At 51.9% G+C, this 17,632-nt stretch overlaps 4 protein-coding genes across 17 annotated transcripts in view; 2 read left to right on the top strand and 2 right to left on the bottom strand.

Annotated features, from left to right (window-relative positions):
- Nucleotides 1–317: 317 nt before the first annotated feature.
- LOC117893714 (zinc finger RNA-binding protein) lies at nt 318–6,083 on the bottom strand. 2 transcript variants are annotated; one of them, XM_034800401.1, is made up of 6 exons: nt 6,016–6,083; nt 5,727–5,805; nt 4,094–5,603; nt 3,530–4,030; nt 1,406–1,611; nt 318–1,344 (listed from the first exon to the last, which is right to left on the bottom strand). In XM_034800401.1, exons 3-6 carry the CDS (start codon nt 5,562–5,564, stop codon nt 754–756), a joined length of 2,769 nt encoding a protein of 922 aa, XP_034656292.1. In that variant the 5' UTR covers nt 5,565–5,603; nt 5,727–5,805; nt 6,016–6,083; the 3' UTR covers nt 318–753. The 2 variants fall into 2 exon arrangements, with proteins under 2 accessions (XP_034656292.1, XP_034656293.1); XM_034800402.1 differs by lacking the exons at nt 318–1,344; nt 1,406–1,611 and adding an exon at nt 2,730–2,926 and having other exon boundaries at nt 4,094–5,605; nt 5,728–5,805.
- Nucleotides 6,084–6,385: 302 nt separating this feature from the next.
- LOC117893335 (tonsoku-like protein) lies at nt 6,386–11,084 on the top strand. Its single transcript, XM_034799925.1, has 5 exons — nt 6,386–6,744; nt 6,801–6,972; nt 7,036–9,540; nt 9,607–9,782; nt 9,845–11,084. Exons 1-5 carry the CDS (start codon nt 6,474–6,476, stop codon nt 10,927–10,929), a joined length of 4,209 nt encoding a protein of 1,402 aa, XP_034655816.1. The 5' UTR covers nt 6,386–6,473; the 3' UTR covers nt 10,930–11,084.
- Nucleotides 11,085–11,221: 137 nt separating this feature from the next.
- Nucleotides 11,222–13,118, bottom strand: LOC117893337 (probable medium-chain specific acyl-CoA dehydrogenase, mitochondrial). Its single transcript, XM_034799926.1, has 3 exons — nt 12,961–13,118; nt 12,274–12,630; nt 11,222–12,206 (listed from the first exon to the last, which is right to left on the bottom strand). Exons 1-3 carry the CDS (start codon nt 12,976–12,978, stop codon nt 11,322–11,324), a joined length of 1,260 nt encoding a protein of 419 aa, XP_034655817.1. The 5' UTR covers nt 12,979–13,118; the 3' UTR covers nt 11,222–11,321.
- Nucleotides 13,119–14,746: 1,628 nt separating this feature from the next.
- The window catches only part of LOC117894425 (ankyrin-3), a 61,651-nt gene continuing 58,765 nt past the window's right edge, over nt 14,747–17,632 (top strand). For 9 of the 13 annotated variants that reach the window (XM_034801482.1, XM_034801475.1, XM_034801471.1 and 6 more), the window contains exon 1: nt 14,753–15,346. In XM_034801482.1, coding sequence (XP_034657373.1) covers nt 14,768–15,346 — 579 coding nt within the window. In that variant the 5' untranslated portion in view covers nt 14,753–14,767. Of the gene's footprint in view, nt 15,347–15,969; nt 16,176–17,632 lie in introns of those variants that run through there. The other 4 variants (XM_034801478.1, XM_034801476.1, XM_034801487.1 and 1 more) reach the window with 3 other exon arrangements.

Here is a 17,632-nt window from a genome sequence, read left to right as displayed (position 1 = left end):
TAAATGAACTAATTTACTAGTTCATCGATTGTTACGTTGCATCCCTGCGATCTCGGCGCTGCCAGATGGTTAGAAAAAGTTCATTTGATTTGGCGCGCACTTTTACTTTTGAAAATACAAGATTTACACTAATTAATCATAAACATGTCTCATTTTTAATAGGACTGCAGCAAATCCTTTCACCAGAAAGAGTACATTGTGAAAACGGCTACCACTGTATATTTTTTGAGATCCGACAAAGATAGCTGATCGCGTTTCTCCGCGGGTGAGTGATTTTTGATTTTCATTCAACAATTAAAAACATTGGTGGAGGACTGTTTATAGTATTTGATCATTATATGGTTTATTAAAATTTGTTTCGATTTTGTATGTTATATTGGAAACATGTGTGTGTATGCGTGGACCGTTATGTATCCACTTCCAAATTGAATATTGCATTCCACTCGCCTAAGTCTAGAAAAAATACAATTTGTATGCTCGGTAGATATTGTAAGTTGAGTTAGGTGTTTGAGGGTTTGAGGGGGATGGGGGCTACTTCTATGGGTTAGGAAGGAATCTCTAATTGCCAATTGGGCAGCATGTTGGACATGTTTTACTCCTGCCCAATAACGATGAGCCGCAATTGGTGTGAATACTCGTGGAGATGGAGATAGAGTTAGTTTATAGTTAGGTGGCGCTATACGCGCGCGGTTAAATTGAGAAAAAGTGTTTATATATTAGTAGCCGTCTACGTATAAATCTTAATGCCGCCGCTTAAGCGGGCGAGCTAGCTGCTGCGGCAGCGGCAGAGGCGCCTGCGCCATCCTTCTTGGGTACCTTCTCATCGGAGCCGGTCTCCTCGATCTCAGCAGCCTCGGCCTCGGTGCCGGAGGCGCCCGCCTTGCCCGACGAGCGGCGACGCTTGCGGTTGATGCGCCACGGGCGCACGGGAAACTTCATGGCTGGCAGCTGGTCCATGCCGAGCACCTTGAAGATCTGCCGGAAGGCAATGAAGCGCAGGAATTGCTGGGCCGACACAGTGAGATCCTCGCGTTCCTGCTTGCTGAGCACCACCAGCGCATCGGTCGGATCCTTCTCGCAGGGATCCAGCAGTCCCGGACCGTTGATCAGAAAGCCGGAAGACAATGCCTCCATAATGCGACGCATGCAGTCGCCGGGAGAGATGGGAAAGGCAGCCGATGAGATAACTTTCTCCACAAGCAATTCCAAAGACCACTGCGGCAGTGCCTGCCACGAGGGCACGCGCTGGCAGAGATCCCGCAAAATGCGAATGACCATGACGCACGATTGCAGCCCAGTGGCTCTGGCCTGGAACCATTTGGCGTGCCGCAAGTCAGCCAGTGCCTGCAGGAAAACACATGAAAGTGTCAGAACAGATGGATTTACCGATTTGAGTTCTACTCACCCTCAAACATGGCTCGCGGGGTAGCAGTTCTGCATCGCCAGTGGTAGCCGGTTCGCCTTCCTCCTGCTTGACTGGAACCTCGGCCACATTACCCTCCCGCAGCAAGGGCGAAGTGAGTGTAATCTTCACAGAGACAGTCTCATCCAGCACAATTACGGCTGCATCGTCGGCATTTACCTCCACGCGGTAGGTGATCTGCATGTCGCCTGGAATGGAGAGCAAGAGGAGCGAATGTCAGCAAGGCGGGGGCATGGGCGGACGGCAATATTCTTAGATTCGGCTTGGAAAAAGAGACAAACATTGTGGGTGAAAGTGGCAAAAAGTTCCATGTGTGGGCGGGCCCGCAATATATATACACAACAATGACAGATCGATAGATCGGAGTAGTTTAAATGGACGTGACGTGACGTGACGCATATGTAAAAGCACGATTAAATGTTTGTTTCTTCCCACGGTCCACGCATCCGCACTGTTCCCAGCAAACACGACGTTACGTTTCGTTTGACTTGCGTGCTGGGATCGGGATCCATTTTTTAAGGGGGTCTGGTAGGGCCGAGTCTCGTAAACGGAATTGCAGCATCGACTCGGATTCCAGCAATTCCACTTAGAGCGCGAGCAGTTGAATTTTGATTTTTGAACTTATTTCTGGGTTAGTTGGCAAATAATATTGAGCGAAATTTATCAGTTGGTTGCGGGTTTTGCGGGGAAACGTTGACCCAGCCAGCCGCTCTCTTGGAGGAGTAGGAGGAGGAGTCAGTCAGCATTCTCCATTCATCACCGTACGCAACGCAAATTTCGGTCGCAATTTTTGTCTTTCATACACAATCAGTCTTGATACACACAAATCTGCTTGGCTGCTTGGATAACAGATATATAGATAGATATAGTTTACACATATTTTGCTTGGTTTCGAGTGAGATGAGGCGGCAATTTTGGGGCTCAAGCATTTTGCAAATCTCAAAGCGCCTTTTATGCTCAAATCTGTGTGTGGATCAATCGCATTGCTTCTTGGCTTCGTGTTGGGGTCTGTTCAACATCCATTTTTGGCCAGCCAGCAAAGGACTTTATTTACACAAAGTTTGTTTTATCCTCGTTGCGATGTGTGTAGCGAGGAGAGGGTAGCGGGTAGAGCGCCTAAACTTTGTATAAATATACTCCTTTGGGTATTGTTTGTTTTCGTTTGTTTGGTTATGTTTGATTGGGATTAAGATCTCCTCAATCAACGCCTCACAACAACACTCTTCTTCCGCTTGCGGGGAACACGCGAGTACTCTGCGTACTCTGTGTACTGCTTGTTACCGTGACGTTTCCATTTCTTGAGTAGCAGTAGCCGTAGTCGGAGGAGTAGCAGGACAGCAAACGAGCAGAGCGACACACTTGGCACTGGGGCACACACTTGGCACACTGGGGGGCAGAGCTACAGACGGCTACAGAACTGTGAACGACAGTGAAGTGACAGTCTCTAGGCTAAGCTTCTAGGCTAACCCTCGGCTCGGAACTCTTATCCTGCAGAGAGAGAAGCTGAAAACGGCAAATACGTTTGATTTTTATATTGTTGCTAAATGTTTCGCTGGGTTTCGTTGGGCGCCGTTTGGAGCGTGGTCGGGGCGGGTCGGTCCATCGCACGCACCGCAACAGGGCTCAACACTAGTGCTAGTAGTGGCAGAGTAGTTGTAGTTGTCCTAGTACATATTTTTCTTTTTTTAAACAATCTTTTAAACATTTCGCGTCGACTTTTTCCACACAAATTGCCCGTCGAACGTAACGAATAGCGAGTGTGAGAGTTAGAACGGATTTTGCATTTTCATTTTGGAGTTTGCATTCTTTATACATTTTGATGGCTGGCATTTCTTCAGCTCGTCAGCGATTCCGCTTCCGCTTCAGCTTCATTATTATTTTGTTTTATATTTCCATTTTCACCGCAGTGAAATTGGCCAAGCTATAAAACGGAATTGGCGTTCGGTTCGTTCACGGTTTTGCTTTTTGCTGCTTTCATCACTCAAGCCATTTCTCTGGAAAAAGTTCTCAGTTCGCCTCAGAATAGGACAACAACCATTTTCGAAAATATCGCTCCTACATCCTGCTGACAACGACTGTCGGACTGTCAGCCAATTCGGCACTTACCTGCCACATCCTTGAGTTTGTCGGGCAGCTTGGTGGCCACCCGCTGGAGCAGGCCCACCGTTGGCTTCTCCGCACAGAGTACGACCAGCTCGACGGCATTGTCGCCATGGAGCAGCAGGCCCTTGGCCAGGTAGCCCACCCGCATGACGCCCTTCAGTATGCGCACCACACCACCGCTGTCGGCGTCCTTGTGGAACGAAAAGATCTGGTTATCGCGTCCGTCCTTCTCCGAGGGTTTGTCTGGCTTATCCTTCTTGGCAGCCGCAGCGGCCGGATCGTTCGGCTGATCGGTCAACGCATCCGACACGAGCTTGAGCGCACGCTCCGTGTGGGAGACAATGCGCTGAATTGTCTGCAGCTCCTCCTCTTTGGGATAGATCTCGGCATGGCGTGCAATGGCATGACGATCGTCTGTGCTCTCGGGGCGACGCAAATTGCCGCCCGGCATCATGCCAAAGTGCGGTGGTGGCCCGCTCCCAATGCGCCCAAAGCGCTGGGCACCTGCAAAGCAAATAACAAATTGTCAAGTACTCCTTGAAGACAAAGACTGGGCCATGAACTCACCGCCAAAGCTGCGCGACATCCAATTATTGTAGTCGTACTCCTCGTTATACTGGCGATTGCGCTGCTCCTCCCAGTAGTTGCCGCTTCCCTCGTGCTCGTCGCCACCGCCACCGCCGCGATGCGACATGAGAGCGCGCTGCGCCCTGGCCTCGGCCAGTCGACGCTGCCGTGGGGTAGGCTTGAAGTCCACAACCAAATCGGGCTGCACCTTGCGCTTGTACTGCAAGCGATGGCGGCGCCCCTTCATGTGCATCTCTTTGGCATTGGGGTCGTTGAACTTGCAGTCGCAGAGCTTGCAGTTGAAGCTGAGTATCTTGTGCTCGTCGTCCTTGACCTCCTCGATGTATTCGCCGCCCACGGGCTTTATATTGTCTGTGTTCTCGCCGCAAGAGTCGTCCTGATTGTCATCCAAGTTGTCGGCAGCCGCAGCTGCGGCGGCAGCTTCACCCGCCGCCTCACTCTCTTCGGCCCCTTCAGTCTTTGCTGGGGTCGCCGCTGCAGCGGCAGCTCCAGTGCCAGCCGCCGCAGGTGCAGCCGCAGCTCCTCCAACAGCCGCCGGCACAAAGTTAATCTTGCCCAACTTCTTTGGCTCCTCGGAGGGTATGGGCTTGCCCAGCTTCTGGTGCAGCTTCACCACCTTCTGGTGCTTGGCTCCGCGCACATGGGCCGCATAGGCATCTGTGCCCGTGCACGTCACGTCGCACAGCTCGCAGTGGTAGTTGTTGCCACGGTTCTGGGTGGTGCTCGTGGCACTGGCAGACATCTTCAGCGAGGCCTCTCGCTTCTTGTGCTTCTGTCCCTCCAGATGCTCGCGATAGGTCTGCGGTCCGGCACAGGAGATCTTGCACACCTCACAATAGTGCAGCTGCTGCGGTCGTGGCGGAGCCTTTGGGCGCAGGCCACGCAATGCCGGTGGTCCTGGGATGGCGGGCCCCATCTTGCGCGGATACCAGTTGTTGCCGCCGTTTGGCTTGTTCGGTGGACCGCCCTGGTGCTGCTGGTTCACATACATGCTGGCCGCATTGTAGACGGCCGAATCGTAGCCACTGTAATTGTTACCTGGACCTCCGGGAGGAGCCGAGTTGGGGGGCTTGGGTCCGCCGTTGGATTTGTCCATTTTGCCACCTTTGGCGTTGTTCTTGACGGGCGGGGCCGAGTAGTGCGTCTTGCTGCCTGCTGCTGCTGGCCCGGACGCGTTGTAGCTGGCCGGAGACTGCTGGTAGAATGTCTTGCTGCCGTCGTAGGACGTGGGGTTGCGGTATTCGCCATAGCCACCGTAGTTGCCGCCACCCCCAGACCCAGAGCCAGACCCGGTTGCTGCATAGCCGCCGCCCTGGCCAGCAGCCGCAGCAGCGCTCTGGTAGGCCGCCGCATTTGCATAAGTCGCGTTGGTTACCGCCGGGTACGATACCTGTCCCGAATTGTATTGGGTGCCGCCATAGTTGAACCCGGCGTAGTTGTTGTTCGCCATTGCCAAACAGTTGCTGCCTGCTGGTGCTTCTGCTCTGCTTCCTGCAATTACGGAAATCGAATTTGTTCTTAGGCCTCCGCACACACACACACAGACACACACGCGCTCCCCACGCTGATGGGAGAGTGGGTGGCTGTGCTAGTTACATTTATTTGCTACTTACTTGACTATTCGCCTGTCGATATTTATGCGGATTTATTCGGGAATTTAGATGTGCTTCCGAATAATAGCCTGTTTATATCTGGAAAAAGCAAACTGTTCTTAGTCACGTCATGTCAGCCAACCCCCACCATTTTTTCGCTATGGCTATCGATTTTTTCGTGCAGCCTTTGACGCACTTTTCGCGTGTGTAACTGACATGCAAGCTTCCACACATGTAGATTGGATGTGCAACTGTGCAGGTACCACGTTTTTCACATCATTTAACCACAATTTTCGTAAATTTAATTACCTCAATTCGCCTGGGTGAAAAAAATGCGCCGGTAGAGATCAGTGTGACCGCGGATTTATCGATACAATATACGGACAGACCCTCGGAAATATACCAAAATATAGTCTTTCATTTTCAAAATATACTGTAAATATACCGTAAATCTTAAATAATTTTCCTCGTCTTTGATCTTCGGTTTGATATTACCAGCTGGTTAGGACTCTCAGCTTTAAGAATGTAATTTTACTCGAATCATCATTCAATTCTCCAAAAGAATGCCTGATTTTCGTGACTTATCTTTATTGGATTGATTTGCAAACTAGGGTTAAAACTAAGAGGTCAACCAAAAAGATAGCATAGGAAATGGGAGCTGGAACCAGTGGAACGATTCCACTGGAACCATTTCGTTCGCGCCGAAAACAAACAAGACCGGCAGAAATGATGTTGTATTGTGAAATATAAGTGTTTGTGTTTGTTTAATGGATGAAAAGCGCTACCTCAAGCGCAAGGAGAAGGCGCGCAGCGACGGCAATCGCGAGCAGGTGGCGGTCAGCTGCAATCAGCTTGGAGACTTCTACAACCAGCAGGGAAAGTACAATGAGGCGGTGCAGGAGTACAAGCAGGAGGCGTCGATCTATGCCAGCATGGGCAAAGAGCTGGAAACAGCCAAGGCCAAGCGAATGGTGGGTGAGATGTTCACGCTGCTGTGTGACTACGATGCGGCCAAGGATCACATAAACGATTACCTCAGTGAGTTTGGAAATCAATGAAGAATCAACGGAGTAAAACTAAAACTTTCTGTACAGAGATTGCCAAGCGGCTGAAGAATCAGGTGGAGCAGCAGAGAGCGCATGCCACGTTGGGACGCGTTCACCTGTTGCACGGCCAGAGCTTGACGGACAGCTCGGCCTCGGCAGCCATGGAGCAGCTCAAGCTGGCGGAGAAGAGCTTCCTGCGCAGTCTCCTGCTGATCAAAGAGTAAGTGGGGAGCTCCAGTGTACTGTGTGAGCATTAATTATTCCCTCTTCCGGTTGTCTGTAGGCTGACGGGTCAGATTTCCAAATTGGAGCAGCTTGACATGCAGGCGCGGTGCTATCTGAACATCGGCGTCGTCAAAGAGCACATGGAGGCGTTCGAAGAGTCCATCGAGTACATCGACAAAGCGATCAAGATCAGCAAAACTCACGATTTGTTCGAGCTGACCCACTTGTGCTACATTTCGATGAGTTTGCTCTACAACTGCAAAAAGAACGACGCAACGGCGGCGCTGCGCTTCTGCAATATGGCTCTGGAAATGGCCAAGCGGCTGCCCAACAAAGTGAAGAAAATCTGCGAGACGCTCATCACCAAATCTGAGATACTGATCAAGGCAGGGGACTTTGCCAGTGTCAAGCAGATCCTCACGAAGGCCTACAAAAAGAACACCCCCGATGAGAACGATCGGGCGAGCATTGAGCGCACGCTGCGGATTGTGGTGAAGGTATGCCAGAGCTTGGACGAGCTGGTCCTAACCAGTTCGGTGGACTATGCCAAGCTGAAGAGCTTGTACGAGAAGCTGGGCGATGGCTGCTGCCACCTGATGAACTACGAGAAGGCGCTGGTCTACTACCAGAAGATGTTGCAGAACGCAGAGCTAAACCAGGAGACCGGCAAGAGTCTGGTGCCCATCTACGTGAGCCTCTATCAAACGTACAGGGACAATCGGCAGTACGACAAGGCTCTGGAGTATTTGTGGAAGGAGTTTGAGGTGAATCAGGACGTGCCGTCTGAAGCCTTTACCACCCTCTGCACCATTGCCGAGATTTGTGAGCAGCAGTCGCATCCGTTTTGGACCGTGCACGACGTGTACCAAAAGGCTCTGCGGCAGGCGAGCAAGGCGGGCGCTGCTTCCGGCAAACTGGAGAAGATTGCGCTGGTGCGGCTGAGGCGACTGCAGCTGAAGCACAAAATGGATGTACTCGTGGAAGTTCTAGACACGGAGGCCAAGGCCAAGGGCATCGATTTGGCCGAGGAAGCCAAAAAGGAGGAGGATGAGGAAGAGGAGGAAACGGATGCCACTTCCGGGGGCATTGCTGTGCAGCAAAATACGCCCGACTGGGACGACGACTTTGATCTGGATACGCTGACCGACTCGGATGCCAGTGACTTGGATGAGAGCGAAAAGCTGCGCCCGCAGCGTGCCACTCGCGGCAGTCGCACGCTGGCCATCAAAAAGAACAACAAGGGGGAGACGCAGCTGCATCAGGCGTGCATCGCTGGCAACCTGGAGCTGGTCCGTCGCCTCATAGACCAAGGCCACACCGTCAACGTGAGAGATCACGCTGGCTGGCTGCCGCTGCACGAGGCCTGCAACCACGGGCATCGGGAGATTGTGGAACTGCTTCTGGACAAGGGAGCGGCCACGGCCATCAACGACAAGGGCGGCACCAGCTGCGACGGCATCACGCCCCTCTACGATGCCTGCGCCAATGGGTATCTGGATGTGGCGGAGCTACTGCTGGACCGAGGCGCAGATGCCACCGTGCGTACGGACTACAACGACACCTGCATTGTCGGACTGGACAAGTGGCGACAGTCGGCTCAGCTGGTGGAGGGGGAACAGGCGCAGTATGCCCAGCTGCGGGAGCGACTGCTGCGCACGCTCTCCAAGGTGGGAATTTGCAGCGAAAAGAATGCCCGACCCCTGACCAATGCCAATGTGGAAAGAGACAGCCAGGGCAGCGAAAGTATCTCGGAGGAGGATGAAGAGGAAGGGCTGCGAGAGAGCCAGCTGCGTTCACTCAGCCACAACCGATCAAGCAGGAAATACAGCGGCAGTCCTGCACAGCCCAGCGCCAGCAAGGAGTACCGCAGCGTAATGGCGCAACTGAAGCGTCCAAATCGAATCAGTGATGAGACTCCCAGCAGCAGCAGCAAAAGCAACCCGAAACGAACTGCCTTCCTGGACTCCGGCGAGGTAGATGCCGACAATTGGCTGATCGACGATGTGGGGCCGGAGAGGAAACGCAAACGATTCAATTCGGGCAGCCTCAGCACTCGCCTGCAGGACTCGACAAGCGTGTCTCTGCAGCCAAATTGGGAGGAAGATCTGCTGCAGGCCACACCCGAAGCCGATGCCAGTTCCCAGAAGCGCCAGAAGGCAATGAAAAAGCTGACGCTCTCGCGCTCCTCCAGCATGAACAGCAACCACAGCAGCTGCAGCAGTCGCAAGCCCAAGCAACAGACAACGCTGCTGGACAGCGGCTTCAGTCGGTTTCGCAGTGAGAGCCCCTTTGGCAGCGAGTCCTCTCTCGATGGCGCCGCCTCGGTGATTAGTTTGCGCACCACAGAACCCGACTCCACCACGGGCACCACATCCATACAGCTGCTCATCTCTCCCTGTAAATCGTCGCCCATTAAGGTGCAGACCACGCCTGTGCTCGCCACCACAGTGTCGTTCAAAGTGAAGGTGCAGGATGAACTGCTGCTGGTGCCCGTCGAGCGCAAGAAGCTGCAGGACATCAACATGCGCTGGCTGGCCGAGGAGGCTGGCAGGCGCTACAACAAGTGAGTGCTGAAGGGTGAATGCCATGCCCAAATCCCTTACTCAATTCGATTCCCTGCTCTGTACAGATTAACTGGCCTCACGCCCCTGCTGCGCCTCAAGACTGCCGACGGCTTTGCCTACGAGGAGACGGATACTGTGAGCGTGGCCCTCGAGCAGAACATGCTGCTGGCCACGATTTTGGATTGGAAAATCTCACCGCTCTCCCAGCGCTACGAGGAGATGTGCCACCAACTGCAGAAGAGTAAGTGAAAGGAAGAAACTCTCAATAAGTGGATGAATGATGGCACAACTCACCCTTTTCAGCTGTGGACAACAAGGTTAAGCTCGTGCTGGAGCGTTCGCAGAACACGTTGATGCTGGAGCTGGCTGGTCTCTGGCTGCGCGCTCAACAAACCGAGCCCGTATTTAAGGCGCTGCTGCATCAGGCACGTCTCACGGTGCTGGATCTGTCGCGCAACTTTATTGGCAACGAGGGCTGCCAGCAGTTGGGCAAGGCTTTGCCCACGCTGCTGCAGCTGAAGGCGCTGCGACTGAAGTGCAATGGCATTGGCTACCAGGGACTGGAGGCGCTTCTTTGTGGTCCAGGCATGGAGAAGCTTGAGCTGCTGGAGGAGCTGCAACTGAGCCAAAACCCACTGGGAAATACCAGTGCGCGGACGCTGCACAAGTTTTGTGCCAGTCCCGCTGGTCGTGCGCTCACTTCGCTGCATCTGGCCCAGTGCGAGTTGACGGAGCTGCTGGACTTTGATCTTGGTTTCAGCCAACTGAGCTGCTTCGACATCAGCTTCAACCAGCTCAGTCAGCAGAGCGTGCGGAGGCTGGCGGAGCAGCTAAACAGCTGCCGTTTGCAACACCTAAACCTGAGCTACGTCCGCTGGCCGCTCGACGATGCAAGTGGCTTTGCTTTGGCCGATCGTCTGGTGTGCCTGCTCGAAGGTGGCACCTGCGAGCGATTCGTGCGCGTAGAGTTCGCCGGCTGTGGGCTGACCGATGCTCATCTGTACAAGATTACCCAGCATCTAACCAAAGCCAAGCAGCTGCAGTGGCTGGACATCAGCGACAATGGCAGGCTGAGTGGCACAGCTCTGGGCTACTTGCTGGACGATCTACCGCAACTGCGATCGCTCCTCGCTGCTAATTGTACGAGTCTGTTGGACGACACTCGCTTGCATAAGCTGGAGCAGCACAAGCAGCTGCCCAGGCGCCTCGATTTAACCATTGATGAAAAAGTGTTTACGCTGCCCGGTGCATTGGAGACGCTGCAGTCCATTTGGCAGCTGCAATTCGGAGCAAAAGCCAAGATGCAGACCGCAGCCAAGGGTCGACGTAATGGTAAGCTTTACAAGGGTCTACTCAGGCTCTGTGCGGATGAAAACGAGCTGGAATAGTGGATTCTACTTATTATGTTATATGATTCTGTCTCTGTTCTCTATCGTATTGTGTGTGCCAGCTGTATTTTTTATTGTTTGACAAATATTAATAAGCGAAACTAAGTACGTCTTATCGCAGAGTAAATATGCCAAATGGCTCAGCCAAAGGGACTGATATGATATCAGCGGATGACGGCAGTGACAATGAATATGAGTACGAGCCGGCCCGGATCTTGATCAACTTGAGGCAAGAGATTCGCAGACAAACAATCGACTCAAACATGTAAAGACTTTGCACTTTCCCCGAGGGTTTATGTAACTATAATTGTACTTTTATTTATCGAATTGTGAATGTGTTGGTCTACAATGAGTTTGACTGAGGTGAATGGATGTAAGTGGAGCATCTGAACTTAAGCCTTGCCCTTGGCCGCCTCGTACATGTTCCTGGAGATAATGAGGCGCTGGATCTGAGAGGTGCCCTCGTAGATCTGATAGATCTTGGCATCGCGCATCAGCTTCTCCACGGGATACTCGCTGTTGAAGCCATTGCCGCCGAAGATTTGTACTGCATCGGAGGCGATCTTGTTGGCCATATCGGCGGCATGGCACTTGGCAATGGAGGCGTAGTAGCTGTTGCGGCGTCCCTGGTCAATCTCCCAGGCGGACAGGCGCCACGCCAGACGCGAGGTCTCCACACCGATGGCCATGTCCGCGAGCATGAACTGCACCGCCTGATGGTAGGCGATGGGCACACCGAAGGTCTTGCGCTCCAGGGAATACTTGAGTGCCTCGTCGAGGCAACGCTGGGCCAGACCGACGGCGCCGGCGGCCACTGGAGGGCGGGTCTTGTCGAAGGTGCCCATGGCAATCTTGAAGCCGGCTCCCTCGCCAATCAGCACATTCTCCTTGGGCACGCGCACATCCTCGAAGGTGATGCCACGCGTATCGGAGGCGCGCTGTCCCATGTTCTGCTCCTTGCGACCGGGCGTCAGGCCGGGAGAGTCGCGCTCCACAATGAAGCCGGTGAAGGCCTTGCTGGACGGGCACTTTGGATCGGGATTGGTGCGGGCGAGCACGAAGTACCAGTTGGCCACACCGCCGTTGGTGATCCACATCTTCTGGCCGTTGATAATGTACTCGTCGCCCTTCTTCTCGGCGCGTGTCTTGATGCCATTCACATCGGAACCTGCACCAGGTTCGGTCACACCATAGGCGGCCACCAGCGGCTCCTCGAGCAGGCGGCCCAGGTACTTTTTCTTCTGTTCCTTGTTGCCAGAGAGGATCACAGGAGTTTGCTGTATAGAAAATGGAGAAAATGGATATAGGAGCAGTTGGAATTTGTTGATATTTGTGTAGACTTACACCTAGTCCGCTAGCCTCCAGGGCAGTCATGATGCCGGTGCAGCCGTAGGCCAGCTCCTCGGCCGTCAGACAGGTGGTGAACACATCCAGATCGAGGCCGCCAATGTCCGCGGGAATGTGATTGTTCATCAGACCCAGCTCCCAGGCCTTCTTTATGATGGGCCACGGGTACTCGCCGGTCTTGTCGTATTGCGCTGCCACGGGGATGATCTCCTCGCGTGTGAATTTGCGTGCCATCTCCTGCAGCTGAGCCTGTTCCTCCGTCAGCGCGAAGGAGGTGCCATTGGGCGACACCTGGGAGACGGAGGCATAGGACCGACTTTGGGCCACCAGCTGGCGCAGGGCTGGCGCTGCAATCTACATACATACGTGGAGAAGAGAGAAAACACAAACAACAATTGATAATCAGATTCCAATTCGAACTCAAGTGCAAAAGCTGCTCCATATAACGGTACTATTAATAATCGCAGAGGGGGGCAAAGTACACGAACAAACACAGAGATAAGAGGAGGGAGCAAAGAAATATAAATCTGTTTATGCAGAGACGATCAACAATTCTGCTGGCGTCATCGGGTTATGAGAACTTTGCACCCCCCTCCTACGCCTTGGACTCTACGCTTTTGCTCTTTCCCTTTGCGCTGGCTGGCTGGCAGGGATCGTGGAAAGTCTGCACTTGTCTGCACTCACCTTGTTGAGGAACGCCATTGGTCTACGCGGACTCTAATTCCGTACGAATATATACGAATAATATTAAGTTTTAAACTAGGTCGCCTTGCTTGCCCGCTTGTTTGCTTGCACACTCGTCGAGTTTTCGCCGCGGAATGAGAAATGAGATCCAAACGAGTTGGGCAAATGCGCCGGCGAGGCAATGCCAGCAAGTTTGGACATTGGACCCTGTGCTGTCGCTGTCGCTGTGCGGCGCTGCGCTGCTTTGGCAGAGAGGCAAAAGCTGCACCAGACACCAGACTCTGATGTCTAATGTCGGCACATACCCTGTATATACATACATACATACATATGTATGTGTTAGGCATATGCAAATAAGTCTGAGCGATAAGAAGAGATGAATGCTGTGCCTCTCTCTACATTGGGCTACATTACATGGACTGGAAAGCTCTCTGAAATGTTATTTGAAAGTTACGCAAATGAATAATCATACTTCTGCCCATATTACATGACAAATTGAGCGCTAGTGTAGGCCTTTGATTGGTTCTAATTGAGCATTAATTTCCAGTTTGAATGCCAAACAAGTTCCCAAACGACAAGCGACACACCCCCTTTTTGGAACAGTCAAAGTACTCGAAATACCCTACGGCATAAGCTTGACAACAGCTCCACGAAAGCTTCGTTGAATGTCGCAACGTTGGGCAAAGCTTTTAGCGGTCGAAACGTAACGTAAAGCAACGAAAGTTTTTGTGCAGAGAACAAAAGAAAAGGCGTATTAGGCATGCACTGAAACCGGTCTCGGAGAGATATCTGTTGATCGTTTATTAAGTTTGTTTGTTTTAAAACAACTTAAGATCTGGCAAAGGCTTTTTTTCATCTGCTGAACAATCTACTACTGTTTGGGTGCATTCTCTGGTTATTTTCCAAAGCCTAGAAATAATAAGTGTAAGGCTCTGATTTAGTTGTATAGCCATGCCAATTCCTAGCACAGGGTACGCCTTTTTTGATTTTTTGTTAAAGCAATCTCTCCACCTGTTAAGTGCCATTAAATGCGTACACCATACTTTGGGGCTGCCATAAAAATAGATGAAATATAAAATATATTTTTGTTTCAGCGTTAAAAATAAACATACTAGGGACGGGGACCCCCTCCAGTGTTGTGGTTGGAGCGGGAGGAGTCCGTGACACACTTGGAGATGAAAGAAAATCGAGACGCACCGAGCATTGTCGCATATGGATGTGGCAGTCCATTAAATCAGCATTACTGGGACAACGAGGAAGGCGGGCGGCATCCCCATCATAAGCACAGCATCTCTTATCAGCTACGCGCATAAAACTGGGTCCGGTTAAAGCTTCCACCAGCCCAGGACGAACCCCGAAAACGAGGAGGAACGCCAACGAGGCCCGACCCACATCCGAAGCACGATTCGGGTGCCCAGGCGCAGGAGGGGGCAAGGAGAAAAGTCCCGTCGCATCTAAGCCACCACTGGGATCTGGCTGGGTCTGGCCTAGGCTTGGCAGTCAGTCATTTGACATTGCTTCTGCGAGAAGGTTGTCCAAGCGCCAAGCAAAAGGACTATCCCCCATTGCTGCCGTCGTACCGTCGCGTCCAAGTGCACGTCCGCCCTGCCCTCTGTGCGCTGTGTGTGCCGTGAGTGTGTTTTTTTGGTATCCACACCCACTCCGGGATACCAACCAACCTCCTTCGTAGAGCAGTGAAAAATTAAACAAGTGTTATCTAAGCTACGTACCAAGTGCAAACCCACAAGGGTTTCCGACTCCAACTCCAACTCCAGTTGAGCTGTTGAAGGTCTCCCCCAGCGTAGACATGGCCCAATTCGTGACACACATCCAGCCGACGCTGATGGAGGCGTCGCAAGGTCATGTGCCGCACCACCACGGACATCAGGTGGGTGTGCAGCACTCGTCGCATCTGCCACACAGCGGTCACAACATGCCATCGCCGCCCACCCACAACCACCATCATCATCAGCACGGACACCACGGAGGACACAGTAGCTCTGCCTCACCCTCCTCCCATCCGCATCATCTGCACAAACAGCAGTCATCGGCGCATCATTCGAGTGGTCATAGCTCACACCCCGCTGCTGCCGCTGCTCATGCTCCTGCTGCAACTGGTCATGCTCCACTTGCTCCTCACATTGGTCATACTGGACAGCAGCACTCGAGTCATCACACGGCCCACTCTGGCCACGCCAAGACGCATCACAGTCCACCCTCCCTGCTGGCATCACCGCCAGCGGAGCAGCACCCGGGCCACTACGAGTTCTATCACCATCAGCATGAGGTGGTCTTCCATCACACCGAAGGCGGGGTGCCAGCAGCTCCACCCTCCAGCAAGCATCACGACAAGCACGAGCATTGCCCCACAGGACACCACAGTGCGGTAAGCTTACATCATTGAGTCAATTGTGGCCGTCTGGGTGTGGTGTGGTCTTGGGTCAACTTTTAATAATCAACTTTTAGAAAATAATTACATTTGGCTCCCGCATTCCCATATGTTTAATCAAAAGTTTTAGCACAAACTTCTTGGCCACCTTGTTGCCATCTGTAGAGCCAGCCCAACCCACTCGAGTACCCTGAACAATGACGCAATAGTAATCCTTGGGCTGGCTCTAAACAGAGTGCGGGCTGAGTCATCCGGCCAGTGCGCTTCCGTTTGTCCTTGCCGGGGGGCAACAGCTTTAACAGCTTCAGCTGACGCCTGGCAGGCGGTTGCGGCTCCAAAGCCAAACTTCATCATCGCCACCGTTAAAAGGCAGTCAAATATCCATTAGACTCCAACGTCATAAGCGAATCCTTGTCAGAATCCTTGTCAGCTCCGCAGAGCACGCCGCAAAAACAGCGAAAAGCTCTTTTGATATGTTTTTCGGTTTGTTTGGTTTATTAATAGCAGAACCTCCACATGTTCTCTTTTTCTTTTAATTTTGCACTCTTTCGGTTGTGTGTTCTCTAGCCTCTGGTCTTGTCTGTTCTGTTTTCTGTTCTGGGTTTATCGTCCGACGGGTCGCATTCGAAAATAATTCAGAAAACGACTCGAATCGCTCGTCGTGTGTGTTGATTTCGGTGCGGCTGCCGCGTGAGGCACTCTAGACAGAATATATATAGATTATACATATATTCGGGGTATATCAATTATTTATTGGCCCACAAGTTAATGTGCTGCTGGAATGGAAACTCTGAAGAAACGCTTCCCATCGCTGCAGAGTTTGGGCGTAAGTTTTCGGGAGCCACCTTGGACTCGTTTTTATGTAATGCTGGGCATTGCCCTATAAATATAAATATTGTGACTGCCAAATTGGCCAACGACAACGAATCGTGCGAAGAATTTTACAATTTCATAATTTTTGTGCGTGCGTCCCCTTTCTCCCCTCCCAAGTGCAGTGAACTGAACGCGGTGCAAATGTTTCCATTATCTCCGCTCCCAGCCCCTGCCCAGCCTGCCTTCTATTACCTGCCACATTTTGGCGTGCCCAATTTGACTTGCGTTTTTAAAGGTCGTCAGAAATTATGGGCAATCAGCCCTCCGTCTACTATGTGGCTGGCTGGCTGGCTGGCTGGCGGGCAATTTACTTAAGGCATTGCCCCGAGCACATTCCTGGCGCGGCTATATTCCGAGGGGTCGCACGACGGCCATTGAAATGTAATATCGCAGGCGACAGCCAGCCCCATCGACAACGTCATCGACGCCAACACAAACATTAACTTGAGCGAAGAAAACTTTCTAACAACATCGAATTAGGGATGCTCTTTTGAGGAAAAAAGAAGATCAATGTTTAGAATATATTCCTCGGTTTCGGGAGTTTATTTTCTCTTTTGTTAGCTATAAATTCTTCCTTAAATTAATATTTAATCCCAAGCAGCTATTTTCCCTTTAAAAGTTCTTCCGCAAACTGTGCCAAAAATAAGTAAATATTTCTTCTGGGGCTAAGACTTTAGTAAATAAATAATCTATACCATACCGGCCATCGATTGGGCCATCCCTTAGTTGGCCCAATAAATATCCATCCATGACACATGGCCTGTGGGGTTGTTGTTCAATCGAATTGAAGAGGCCAACAGGCATGCCCCATCTAGAGATTAATTAAACCCTTAGTCTATTATTAATAAGGAAACCCCCGAAGTGACAATAACCAGCCCCCGAAAGAGCATAAACATCTTTGAATGGCCAGGTGACATGCGATCATGCAATTTGGCTTGGCTTGTGGCCAACCCCCTGGCTTCGCGGGGCTTTAAAGTGCGGCCGAAACCCCTTTGGCTGGATGAAAACAAACAAGCCAATGTTTGGCCAAGCGATAAAGGCCAGCCTGCGGCTTCGGGGTGGAAAACACACAGAGGAAACTCTTTAATTAAATTCAAAATGTGCCTCGCACCTTGCTCCAGCTCCCGCCTGTGCTTGGGCTGGTCCACGTCCACCCACAAGTATTCCCACTACTCAATTGCTTGCAACGTGATTCACGCACACACTCATTATTTTCCGGTGTAATTTGTCCCGGTCACGATGCAATTTCAAATGCAATTTTATGCAATCGTTCGCCCGGGGGGTGGATTTGCTTTTGCAGTAAGGGTTATGCGAGGCCAATCCCCGTGCAGGGGTTGGTTTCCTCTTCCTGTTCGCACTGCTGTCTAATTTGCTGGAGAACAAAGAAATCCGACCAGAAGTAAAGAACAC

This window comes from Drosophila subobscura, chromosome J (assembly GCF_008121235.1).
Source record: "Drosophila subobscura isolate 14011-0131.10 chromosome J, UCBerk_Dsub_1.0, whole genome shotgun sequence".
Taxonomy (NCBI): Eukaryota; Metazoa; Arthropoda; class Insecta; order Diptera; family Drosophilidae; genus Drosophila; species Drosophila subobscura.
Note: the sequence above shows the minus strand (reverse complement) of the source record. Positions and strands in the feature narration are given on the sequence as shown.

Bases quoted from the DNA above. Each gene is read 5' to 3' on its own strand.
- LOC117893714 (XM_034800401.1), bottom strand. From the start codon at position 5,564: ATGGCGAACAACAACTACGCCGGGTTCAACTATGGCGGCACCCAATAC. The intron at 4,031-4,093 runs GTGAGTTCATGG...TTTGCTTTGCAG, and splicing joins GATGTCGCGCAGCTTTGGCG to GTGCCCAGCGCTTTGGGCGC. The intron at 1,345-1,405 runs GTGAGTAGAACT...GTTTTCCTGCAG, and splicing joins CCCGCGAGCCATGTTTGAGG to GCACTGGCTGACTTGCGGCA.
- LOC117893335 (XM_034799925.1), top strand. From the start codon at position 6,474: ATGGATGAAAAGCGCTACCTCAAGCGCAAGGAGAAGGCGCGCAGCGAC. The intron at 6,745-6,800 runs GTGAGTTTGGAA...CTTTCTGTACAG, and splicing joins TCACATAAACGATTACCTCA to AGATTGCCAAGCGGCTGAAG. The intron at 6,973-7,035 runs GTAAGTGGGGAG...GGTTGTCTGTAG, and splicing joins AGTCTCCTGCTGATCAAAGA to GCTGACGGGTCAGATTTCCA.
- LOC117893337 (XM_034799926.1), bottom strand. The intron at 12,207-12,273 runs GTAAGTCTACAC...TTTTCTATACAG, and splicing joins TGGAGGCTAGCGGACTAGGT to CAAACTCCTGTGATCCTCTC.